The 13,126-nt window shown below is 43.1% G+C and overlaps 1 protein-coding gene across 4 annotated transcripts in view; it reads left to right on the forward strand.

The window, feature by feature from the left end:
* Positions 1–379: 379 nt before the first annotated feature.
* Osbpl9 (oxysterol binding protein like 9) overlaps positions 380–13,126 on the forward strand; it is a 132,350-nt gene continuing 119,603 nt past the window's right edge. For all 4 annotated transcript variants that reach the window (XM_027402438.2, XM_027402439.2, XM_027402441.2 and 1 more), the window contains exon 1: positions 380–526. In XM_027402438.2, the coding sequence (XP_027258239.1) occupies positions 416–526 (111 nt within the window). In that variant the 5' untranslated portion in view covers positions 380–415. The remainder of the gene's footprint in view (positions 527–13,126) is intronic.

Here is a 13,126-nt window from a genome sequence, read left to right on the forward strand (position 1 = left end):
TTCCTTCTTCCCTCCCTCCCCATTTCCTCTCTCCCTCCCTTCCTCTTCCTTCTTTCCTTCTTCCCTCCCTCCCTTCTTTTTCTTTTTTTTTGGAGACAGCCTTACTTAGCTGAGTTGGCTTTGAACTACTGACACCATCGCGCACGGCTTGGAAACATAATATTCACGCTTGCTTTCTTAGCTCGCTCTCCCCCATAACAACCCGCTCTACACACAATAGGCAAAGAGAGAAAGAAAGCATGCTTGACTGTGATTGCTAGGGGCGTGGGTCCACCGGCTGCAGGAGGCCCCGCCCCTGACCCCGCCCACCCAAGTCCCGGTCCCGCCTAGGCTCTCCGGGGCCCCGCCCCCTGCATGGCGAATGCCTTATAGGCGACTGACGTCAGGCCGTTTGTTGTCATTGGCGGCTCCCAAGATGGCGTCTATCGTGGAAGGGCCGCTGAGCAAATGGACTAACGTGATGAAGGGCTGGCAGTACCGTTGGTTCGTACTGGACTACAATGCAGGGCTGCTCTCCTATTACACGGTGAGTGGCTGAGGCCGCGCGGCTGGAACGGCGGGCTACGGGGAGCCGGGACGGGGGTGCTCCGCTGTGGGGACCGCCGTACGCGAGGTTCCCTTGTGGAGGAGGGCTTTGCGTGCGGGTAGCCAATGACCAGGAGGGAGATGCGGACCCAGCCAGTGAGCAGCGCCGGCTGGCTGATTCATGGGCCGGGGGGCGAGCCGGGTGCCTCAGGGAGTGGTACCGGGGCAAGGTGGGGTCTGCGCGGTGGCGAGGTGCGGGTGGGCGTAGCCCCGGTGCTGCTTGTCAGCCGTGCGATCCACACTTTCATCCCGTTGCCTCCCTGCTGGACACCGGCCGCACCCCTTAGTTCCTCCGGGGTTCGAAGAGCGCTGCCTTCTCGCAGCAGTGGTCAGACGAGCCTGGCCAGGTCCAAAGGTGACCCTCGTCAACAGCACGGGCTCTCAAGTCCCTCCCGTCTGTCCAGCTCCGCAGTCCTACATACTCTGGGGATGCACCCTTCTTCTTTCCAGCGGGGCGCGAGTGTAACGGACTCTTAACTTTTGAGAGCAGAGGATTCCCTCTGCGCGAGTCTTGGCTCTGGTTGCGGAGATGTAGACAGGGATGGTGCGGTTGCCTTGAAAGTTGTGTTCTGGGGAGGGCCGACTATGCGCTTTGACTGACTGTTGTTGGCAGGAGTCCGTGGCCCTGGGTAGGTAGATGAAGTGCTGTGAAACCTGTGTTCTGACTGCCTCTTCCACCCCCAACGCATTAGGGATGGAAGGTGGATGGTGTTAGAGAAATTACTAACGGGGCTACTTCTTTGTATAGTTAATGATCGCCTCTGAGAAAAAGAAAAGCACTCAGGAGGACAAAATATAGAATGTCTTGAAGGCTTTAGAAAATGATAGAAGAAAAAGGAAGAAATACAGTTATGGGAGAAGGGTTAGTGTTGATGAGAGAAATAGGGATACATAGTTTATTCATTCATTTAAAAATATCATTGAGTTTCTGTTCTGCTTGTTCCCATGTCCTCAAGAATCAACAGCGGTGTAGGCACTGCCTGTCTTCTCGAGAGCTTTTAGTGTAGTCTAGTGGGCACCTTAATTCATTTACTTGTAATTCATTTGCAAGATAGGTATTCATTATCCCCATTTACTGTCCCTATTTTACAGTTTTGGAATCCGAGGCTTCAGGCTTTTAAGTAATTAGCTCAAGATCACATAGGTAGCTATAAATGGTGGAGGCAGGATTCCCATCAAGTTATTCTTTTGCTACAGGAAGGGAGAAAAGTAAATGCTGCAAGTCATTAAGGTGGGCCTGCAAGAGTAAAAGAGCATTGCCTTTGTCATTCTTCCGATGTGAACTTCTTGTCTCTGCATCATCATCACCATCATTATTTTGGTTTTTCCAGACAGGGTTTCTCTGTGTAAGCTTGTCCTGGAACTCACTCTGTGGACCAGGCTGTCCTCAAACCCACATAACTCTGCTTCCCAAGTACTGGGATTAAAGGCGTGTGCCACCACTGCCCTGCTATTATTTTCATTTGTTTTGGAGCCCCGGGTCTTGAACATGCTAGGACAACACTTTACCACTGACCCAAAATTCCTAGCCCCCCTTTCTACATTAGTTTTAAAAGATCAAACTTTACTGAGACATAAACATTGCTCAGAGTTGAATATAGTGACCCATATATGTAACCTCCTAATTTCCACGTTTTGGATTGCAAATTTTAAGGCTAAGCCAGGCTAGGGTACTTAATGAGACCTTGTCTCAAAAAACAAACAAAAGCAAAAACAAAAAAACCTCAAACCAAAACCACTCAAAAGCAAACACACACACACACACACACACACACACACACACACACACACACACACACCACATTGTTTAAGATTATATAGGATGGAAAACTGAAGAATTATGAAATCCTATGACTCAAAGAATAATATCAAGTGAATGTGATTATCCAGCAAATTCCATGGAACCTAGCCATCGTATTCATGATGAAGTAATTTCAATTAGTGGCACTTTAGAATTAAGTTCCTCTTCAAATTTGTGTGTGTCTGAATCTAGGGCCATCCTGCAGAGGTCCCAAGTTAGGGCTCTAGGGAGCTCCTAGCCCCGACAAAATGTTCCTTTTCCTTGTTTTCTTCCCCCCACCTCTATCCCTCTCCCCTTCTTCTCCTCCTTCCTCCCTCCCTGTCTCTCTTGTCTTCTTGTCCTTGTAGATTTGGAGTGCTTGGACTTCTTGTCCTTCTGACTAAATAGAAGTTTTTCATAGACTTCTTTTTTCTTCCTTAGTACTGCCCTCCCTTCTGAGATTAGATTCTATGAAACATCCTTGCTAGGGGAAGGATGGATCATATTTCTCACTAATGGCTGTTTAGAAACATTTCTCCTCCATGCTTCTGTTATTTGCTTTCAGAGAAGTGTACTAGCTTGTGAGAATAAAATGATAGCCCAAAGGAGAGTAAGAGTCCAGTTGAATTCGGGCATCTAGTTCTGTCATTGTTTTAGTACATCAGACAAATTAAATCAAATCCAACAGAGCAGCTGTCAGTTAGTGACGATGCCTCTGTGTGTTCCCACTTCCAGACACTTGCCAGTTTCTGGGTACGCTCCATGAGGAAGAAGGCTCTGACTCTTATTCATATACATCTTTCTTATTTGCAAAATAATCTTCAATCTCTTGTGGACCTAATAACTTCTCTGCATCTATCTCAGGAATTTCAAATCCAAATTATCTTTCCATGACCATAATAATCTCTACTTGGTCCAAACTGTCTAAGCCCAGGTCCTTTATAAAATGTGGATTTACTGAGAGCTTTTCTGGGTCAGTCTTGTCATAGTGTCAAGACATACCACACTTGGTTCTTAAGTCCCTCCACGTCAAAGGGGGTACATCACTGTACAGGCGATACTAGTGTGTGACCCTTCCAGGCACATGTGCAAGCGCCAAGCTGGCTCCTGAGTCCTGTGCTTGGTTCAGGTTCCCACAGGGCACAGAGCTGTGATAAATGCCTGTTCCAAGGCCAGTGTTGGGAGCCAGGGTAGCGTGGGAAGGCCAAGGGTAGGCGGCAGGTACAGAAGAAAAGAACACAAGCCACCATGGCTACATTGACCCAGGACACACTTGCCAGTGGTGCCACATTTTAATCAGGGCAGCAAATAGTCACTTTATTCTTTGTTTCCAAAATTACTTGAGCTCTAGGATGGCACTATGATTGTTGATCTCTTCTAGGCTATCCCAGAAAATTCTAAATTAAACTAGATTGCCCTTGCTTTAGAGTCAGCTCTATTGAGAGTCAGTATTAAATAATTTCAGGATTGAGCCAGAGCTTCACCAGAATTCACCAAATTCTGGGGATGGAATGATCCTTTTTTAAAAAAAGTAAAATTTACACTTTTCATTTGTGCATGTATATGTGTCAGTGTGCAGGAAGGTTTATGCCACAGCTCCTATGCAGAAGTCAGGACAACTTGAAGCAGCCAGTTCTCTCCTTCTACAATGTGGGCCCCAAGAGTAGAACTTCGGTTGTTAGCTTTGGTAGCAAGTGCCTTTATCCACTGGGCCATCTCTCCAGCCTGGAATGATATTTTTACTTTATTCTTTTTGTTTATCTTATAATCTCTTTGCCAGGCTGACGATTGTACCCACAGCCTTACACATGCTAGGCCAACATACTACCACCAATACGTCCCCAGCCCAATGTTTTGATTTTGAGGGAAAGCTTACTGTTTTGTTACAGGGACTCTTTTTCAGGTCTGACTCATAATCGAGAGTGTGTGTGTGTGTATGTGGTTTTTGAGACAGGGTCTCACTAGCCCTGGCTGGCCTAGAACCCATAGAGATCTGCCTGTTTCCATCTCCTGAGTGCTGGGATTAAAGGTTTATGCCACCACACCCAGCTTAACTCAGTCTCTTACTCATTAGATATAATATATTCTAGTGCTAGTTCATTTAGCAAGCATTTTTGGTACAATTAGTGTAGATGTTTGGAGTGCAGGTGTGATTCCTTCATGTAGGAACTTCTGGTCTAGCAGAGCAGCTACCTAAACATAATTTTTAAGCAATATGACAAATGGCTGCAGAGATGGCTTAGAGAACAAAGTGCTTGTTGTACAACCACAAACCAGAATTCAGATTCCCCATATCCTATGTAAAAACTGGGCAACATGATGGCTGCTGTAATTCTAGCACCTTGGAAGCAGAGACAGGGGATCCACTGGGCAAGCTTGCTGCTAGAGTAGGCATTGGTGAGCTATGGGTTCAGCAAGAGACCCTAACTCAGTAAATAGAGAATGATCAAGAAAGATACCGGGTTAACTTTGGGTCACCCCCCCCCCACATGCACACACATATGTGCCCCCACACCTGTGAACACATGTACACATAATACGCATTACACACGTGCACACAATACACAAAATCAGTGTGACAGAGTCAACAATAGAAATAGAAATCTGCAGAAATATTGCCTAGAAAAGACCAGAAGGATAGCAGCATTAATGTAAAGATATATTTGAGAGCTGATCAGAGATTGATCTAGAAGGTATTTGGAGTCATAGTTCAGGCCTAGAGATAGATAAGAATTTATTGGATGATAGCACAAAATTGTTTCATTGTATTAGTGTTATTATTATTTTAGTTTTTCTTAATTGTTTACGTATGGGACATGTATGTGTCCACCTGGGTATGTGTCAGTGTGTGTGTGTGCATGTGGAGGCCAGAGGGTTGACATTGAGTATCTTCTTCAGTCGTGTTCCTCCATGTTTATTTATTTAAACATTTTTTATTTTTCTGTACATGGGTGTTTTGCCTGCACATGTGTCTGCATCATGTGTGTGCCTGGTTCCCTGAAGGCCAGAAGGAGGGAGTCAGGTTCCTTGGGACTGGAGTTACAGCTTGAGCCTCCATTTGGTGCTGGGAATTAAAAATCCAGGTGCTTTGGAAGAGCAGTCAGTGCTCTTAACTGCTGAGCCATCTTTACAGCCTCTTCTGCTTACTTTTTGAGATGAAATTGAACCTGGAGCTCATCCATTTGGCGAGGCTGGCTGGTCAGTAGGCTCCAGGGATCTACCTATTCCTGTGTCATCCCACCCCCGACTGGTGTTTCAGATGCATGGTTGGTATGCTTGTCTTTTATGTCGGTCCTAGGGACCCAAACTTAGGTCCCCATGCTCATGTGGTGGGCAGTTTACTGACTGAGCCATACCTTTAATTGCCCCCACCTTTTTTTTGAGAGTAGACTTTTGTGTCCAGGCTGGCTTCAAACTTGCATCCTCCTGCATCCACCTCTTGAGCAAGTTCTATTTTTATTATTAGATGAGATAGTCAGAGAAAGCTAAGGATGTGGGGCTGGAGAGATGGCTCAGTGATTAAGAGCACTGGGTGTTCTTCCAGAGGACCTGGGTTCAAATCCCAGCACCCACACGGCGGTTCACAACCGTCTATAATGGGATCTGATGCCCTCATCTGGCATGCAGGCACACATGCAAACAGAACACTGTATACATAATAAATAAATAAATCTCTAAAAAAAAGAAAGCTAAGGATGTAAATTTGAGAACACTATGTGAACTATCAGCCATAGTTCACACAACTATCAGTGTGAATCATGGTCATGAAAAAGAGACAGAAAGGAAGGAAGATTGCAGGAGATACAGTTTTGTGAGGAGTTAGAAGATGAGGAAGTTGGTTAGAGTTGGTATAATTTGCTGTAGAGTTAGCAAATGAGATGGAAGCCACCCATATTGTTGTAATAGCTAGAGTGGCGGAGGACATAGCAGGTAAAAGCATTGGGGACACACATGATGTTTGGAGTATGGCCCTGTCAGTGTACCCCTGACAGTTTTAGCAGGTTAGGATAGGCTTTCTAGAGGAAACAAGGTGATTGTGACCTGATTGGTGAGTACTGAGGTTGAGCATGTGAGCAGGGAGGGAGCAGGGCTGGAGACGGGGAGTGAAAGCTTTTAGAAATAAGGAGCCTGTTGGCAGTGCAGCGCAGGCTGGAAGTCTATAGTGAGATGACCTTGCAAAGCAAGCAGAAGTGGGGGTGTGTACTAGATCATGAAAGGCTTTCTTGGCATTTCAATTTGAAATGCTAAGCAATTTGAACTTTATCCCTAGGGCTCTGAAGAGCCATATTCTAAGTACTTTTAATATTCAAAAGACTTTTACTGTAGACAATTTTGAACATATATAAAAGAGGATAGAATAATAAATTATTGAGGTCTATCCATACAGTTATCAGCATATGGCTAATCCTGTTTATTAATATTCCCATCGATCCCAGCTTGATCCTTCCTTCCTTCCTTCCTTCCTTCCTTCCTTCCTTCCTTCCTTCCTTCCTTCCTTCCTTCCTTCCTTCCCCCCTCTCTCTCTCTCTCTCTCTCTCTCTCTCTCTCTCTCTTTCTTTCTTTTGAGACAGGGTCTTGTGTAGCCTAGGCTGTCCTCAAATTCTTGTGAACCCAAGAGCTTCTGATCCTCCTGCCTCTGCCTCCAGAGCAGAGGGATCACAGATGTATGCTGCCACACTCAGAGGATTTTTTTTAAAGACAGGGTCTCGTGTGTAGTCAGAGCTACTTATTTTGTTTATTTGTTTTGTTTTGTTTGGTTTTCCAAGACAGGGTTTCCCTATATGGCTCTGGCTGTCCTAGAACTTGCTTTATAGACCAGGCTGGCCTGTAACTCAGAGATCTACAATTTTAAAATTAAAATTGTATTGTGTATGTTCATTTGTACATGTGTGTGCTCATAGTCAGAGAACAACTTACCATAGTTAGTTCTTGCTGTTCAGCATGTGGGTTCTGGGGTTAGAACTCAGGCTTGATGATAAGTACCTCTACTCTGGACATCTCAATGGTCCAAAGATTTTTCTTTTAAAAAAATGTTACCAAAATCATTCCCTTGGCAGTTGCTTTGAGTAAGCGTTCTGAAAAAGATCTGCACATAAAATTCTTGAGTACCTGGGGCTGGAAAATAGTTCAGTCTGTAAAGTGTCTGCTGTGCAAATATGAGGACCTAAGTTTGTGTCCCCAGCACACATGTAAAACACTGGGCAATTGCTGTTTCCCAGAGCTGGGGAGGTAGAATCACATCCTGGAGTTTCTATCTTAAGAGCCAAGATGAATTCGGGAAGGGTGGTAGTTTTGGGGCTTGACGGGTTGAAGTGAAATGTTAAAGGTGTGGAGTTTGGGCTGAAGATAGATGCTAATTTTTTACATATGAAGAATTAAGTGACTGAAAACTGCTATCTTTGGAGACAATTCAGGAAAATACCATTAGATTAGTTACTGATTGCCTTATATCCAGTTACTCCAAAGCATAGCAACGACAAACATTATCATGTCATAGTTTCTGTGGGCCAGAACTTTGGGTATTTCAAACTCAGGGTCTCATGAAATCCCAGTCAAGACATTAGTCAGGATTGCGGTTATCTGAAGCACTTGGCTGGGACTGCTTCTGAATTTCCATTGGTGGAAAGCCTTGGTTCCTTGCTGGCTGTTGGAAGGTGGGTCCAGTTCCTCAGCAGGTAGCCCCTCCATTGGGATACTTGAATGCTAATATGCTGGGGAAGCCAGCTTCACCCAGGTCATGTAGGAAGCCATCATCCTTTCATGACCACTCAAAACATTTCTGCCATTATTGGTTCAGCTCATTGATCCTATAGATGGAAATTTTACATATGGGGAGAAAATTAGGCTTTGTCTTTTCAAAGATATTGTACTGAGATTGTAATTCATGACAGCCATGTTTAAGGGAGTGATAGATAGAAAAAGAAAAAAAAAACTTGTACAGGAGAGTGAAAAGCAACAGCCATAGGTAGAAGAAAATGGTAGTCTTGGAAGTCAAAGCGGGAAGCATGAAGTGGTCTGAATACTGGTGAGACATTTGTACAGATGGGATCCAATACATGCCCCACAGGATTAATGGACTTGGATATCACTGATGACGTAGTGAGAGCAGCTTCTGTGATGTGGTAGGTGTAGGAGGCTGACTGGAGTGGCTAGAAGACTACACAAGTGAGTGTAGGGTATGCAAGATATTCCACTGCAGAAAGAAACATGGCAGAATGGATGAGTGAAAGGACAGGTCCTGAGTAGCAGCAGTGTGTTGTAAGGTAGCCAGGTCTAAGGTAACAAGGAGAACAAAATGGATGTGAAGAGTGAAGACAGGATAATGGCCATGGGAACTAGGAAAAGGAAAAAGCGGTTGTGAGGAAAGAGCTGGGGCTCTAACATGGGTGACTGGGAAGATTAGAACCAAAGACTTAGCAAGACTGGGTCTGTGATGACTTTGTATTAAAACCCTGTTAGTCAAACAGTTTAGCATTATTTGACAATTGATGGCGATGTCTAGAGGATGGCTTTTTAAAAAGTCTGTCTAACTTACTTGGATTTTAGGTTTCTTCTTTTTAAAGATTTATTATTTTTGTATATATGCATGTTTTGCCTGCATGTATGTCTGTGTACCATGTGTATGCCTGAGGCCCACAGAGGCCAGGAAAGGGCATCAGATACTCTGAAATTGGAGTTACTGACAGTTGTAAGCCACCATGTGTATGCTGGTAATAGAACGCAGATCTTCTATAAGAGCAGCCAGTGTTCCAACTGCTTAGACATCTCCCCAGTTCCTGAACTTTAAGTTTTTGAAGCGCTAATATGTGTCTATCTCTCTTGTAAATATATAGAGGTAGTTTCATTTTCTAGAACAGTGTTAACATCGATCTTATCATATATTCAAAAGTAAAAATTTTTCTTTCCCAAGTAAGCTTTTTTTTTTTTTTTTTTTTTTTTTTTTTTTTTTTTTTAATGATAGATCTTGGCTTCCTGCATCCTGAGATTACAGGGCATGGACCAACTAGCACACTCAACCATAAACTGCATGTAATCAAATGAACTTTTCTTTAAGCTTGTATGGTATGCATCAGTGCATGTTGAGTATGTCTGAAATGCTTGAGGCCAGAAGAAGTTTCCATTTTAGAATTTTAAAAATTATTTTGGAGGGGCTGGAGAGATGGCTCAGAGGTTAAGAGCACTGGCTGCTCTTCCAGAGTCCTGAGTTCAGTTCCCAGCAACCACATGGTGGCTCACAACCATCTGTAATGAGATCTGGTGCCCTCTTCTGGTGTGCAGATATACATGGAAGCAGAATGTTGTATACATAATTAATAAATAAAATCTTTAAAAAAATTATTTTGGAATTTTCACCTACCATGAAATATTTTGGGATTAGGGGCCAAGTCCAGGTTTAATGAGAGATCTTGCCTCAAAAAGTAAGGAGAGTGATTTGGGAAGAGAGAGTGGACTCTGGCCTGTGTACACATGTGAACATGTATACACACACAAATTTCAGATTCTGGAACATTTTGAATTTCAGATTAGGGATGCTTCATCTATATGTAAAGTAGCTTTAGATTTGTAAAAGGAATGAAAGCAAAAGTGCATTTGAATTTAAGTACCTCAAAGTAAAGAGGTAGTACTCTTTCGTACTCTGCCAGGTGTGTCCAGGTTTTGACAGTGTTATCACCTACAGAGTTCATTGCTGAGAACTGAGTAATCAGTTGCACACTCCCCAATTGCAGTAGAACCTGGCGTTTTAAGCAAGTTAGGGTTCCAGTAACAGTTATGCTGAGGATCTTGCTCCATTTGGGTTTCAGGGTGGACATGGCTATACAAGCCTTGTTTTTTGTTTTTTCTCTTTTTTGAGACTACAGGGCTTTTCAGTCTAATTTTTTGGGGGCATTTAGTCATTTATATCTGTACAGCCAACTAGCCATATCTCTAGTACATTCTTTATCTGTACAGCAAGCTTGTAACCTCCTGGATGGCAGTTTGTACTGAACATTATAATCTTCAGGACCCACAGTGTAGCACATTCCAGGGAATGGAATGTCCCTGTTCCTTCAAACCGGGCTTAGAGGTGAGATACAGGAGGCAGTTAGGGATTCCAGTTTACAGAGCAGAATTTGTAAGGTTTGCAGAATATATTAATTGCAAATATGCCCATGTCTATGTCTTGTGTAAAACCTACTTGAATTTATAGTAACTATAGTGGCTTTTAATCATCTGGAGGCTGAAGAACTGTGAGATCTGCTTCTTGTGTTAGTTTAGACAGGCTGTCAGTTCTTGCCGCTGTTGTAGGGAGCTGTTTTGTTTATTTGTATTTGTATTTGTTTTGTTTTGAGACAGGGTTTCTCTGTGTAGTCCTGGCTGCCCTGGAACTTGCTCTATAGATCAAGCTGGCCTTGAACTCAGAGATCTGCCTAACTCTGCCTCTGGAGTGTGGGGATTAAAGGTGTACACCACCACCCAGCTCTTGTATTTGTTTTTGTTTGTGGAGACTGGGTCTTGTCTGTAGCCCCGGCTGGCCTGGAACTCATGGGGCATAGACATACATGCAGGCAAAACATCTGTACACATTAAAATGGAAAAGGAAACCAAAAGAGAGAAAGAATTGCTAGTCTTAAATATGCCATGTCTTTATGTGGCAAATTACCTCCAATTAGATATGTAATAGGCAATTGCAACCAAAACTAGAACAACACGTAAGTGATTTAGATTAATACTAATAGAGAAAAACAAACAAATGGCCAGCTGAATAATTTGTGTTCCTTCTTAATGACTTCATTATAAAGGACTATCTTCTCAGACTAGGACCATCCCACTTCCTATTCTCCCTGCCTCCCTACCTCCCTCCCTCTTTTCTTTCTTTTGAGACATTCTTGCTAGATAATGCAGGGTAGCTGAGAGCGCCTATTGTTCTGCTTCAGCTTTCTGAGTGCATGAATTTCTTTTTAAAAAGAGAAAAATTAAAAAAATTACTGCTTTTAGAAATTAAGTTTATAAGGTACATGGATTCATATAAATGGAATCATATTCAAAGAAAGTATTTGAGTTACAAATAATTTATTTTTTTCTCCTCACCTGAGAAGGTTAAGTTCGTTATGGAGGCTGATTTTCTAAGTGGGGTGGGGTGACAACGCCTTTATCCCAGCACTCAGAATGTAGAGGCAGGGGCATCTGGATTTCAAGTCTGTCCTAGGCTGCACAGTGAGCTTGAGACCAGCCTGGGCTACATGAGGTCCTGTCCCAAAAATTGTAAAAAGGGGTAGGATAATTCCTGGATTTTGTTCACATAAAGCCTCTATGTTCACTTATTTCTTGATGTTATTTTAGCTGTATTGTGTTTTTTGAGACAGGGTCTTGCTATATAGCTGTTTTCAAACATGCCATCCTCCTGCCTCCACCTCTTGGTAGGACACAGCTGACTTAGCAGTAATTATGGCACAGCTGGTTATATAAATATCTGGGTGAAAATGTGCTGTGTCCCCCTGAAGCTCTGTAGGATTTCACACTCCCCTTCCTAGTTCCTCACAGGAGTGGCCTCACTACCCAGGGACAATAAGCTAGTCTTGCTGGCAGTGCTCAACATCCTGCTCTCTCATGTATTCTAGATACTTGTTTTTTGCTCCCCTCATATGGAAGAGGCCATCCTCTGTGCACTGGGTTTCATTGGCTCAGAGTTTTCAAGGACTTCATTCTGTGGGTTTTATCCTCCTCTGCTTTATCTCCTCTTTCTCATTGTCTTAAAGCCCTAGCTCTCTGGGCTTCCATTGTCTGTTAAAGATCTTACAAAGCAGTAAACAAACATTTTAGTTGTAACAGCTTAAAAAAACCCCACCTTTTAAAAAAATCAATTTCATTGTTATTTTTAGCTATGTCTAGTTGTGTGTGTGTCTGCATGGGAGTGTGTGCATGGGAGTGCAGGTGCTGGCAGGGCAGAGGCTTCCTGGAGCTGGACTTACAGAATGCAGGTCCTCTGGAGTAGTGCTCTTCACTGAGGAGCCGGCTTTCCAGCCTGTAACAGTCCTATGTAGATTTTAGGTTGCCTGTTGTTTTTCATCTTCCTGAAGATTGTTACCCCCCACCCCCAAGCTGAGGATGGAACACAGACCCTCATGCTTCCCACCCTCAACACCTCAACAGCTTCATTTAGATTTAATTTACATGCCATACAGTTTATTTAGTGAAAGTAATGCGATTCACTGGTTTTTGTGACAGTTCCCACAGTTGTAGAAACTTTTCTTCACTATTGAAACTGTTTCTGTTAACAATCATTGGTCTCTTGCCAGCATTTCATATGCAAACCCCTTTAATATTTTCAAGGTTCATACAAGTTTGGTGCATACCAATACCTTTTAATCACTGAGTGCTTACTTGTTTATCGGAAGATATTATATTGACTCCTCATCCCACTTTTTTTCTTGTTGCTTAAAAGCTTCTTCACACAGTACATTTTTTTTATCATATTCTTTCCGCTCCCCCAAATCCTTTTAGGTCCCCCCTTCCTCCATACCCAGTCAAATTCATGTTCTTGTTTTCTTTGTCTTTCTCCCTCAGACAAAACATACCAAACAAACAAAAACCCCAACAAAAAATGAAAATCAGAACCAACCAATAAACAAACAAACAAAACTGACATAAATGCCAAACAAAACAAGCAAAACAAAAAATACACAAAATACACAAAAACCATGGAGTACCGTTTACTCCTGAGCATGGAGTCTGTCCTAGTGTGTGATTGGTAGACCCAGTATCACCCCAGAACCAACTTTC

Source organism: Cricetulus griseus, chromosome 2, assembly GCF_003668045.3.
Source record: "Cricetulus griseus strain 17A/GY chromosome 2, alternate assembly CriGri-PICRH-1.0, whole genome shotgun sequence".
NCBI lineage: Eukaryota > Metazoa > Chordata > Mammalia > Rodentia > Cricetidae > Cricetulus > Cricetulus griseus.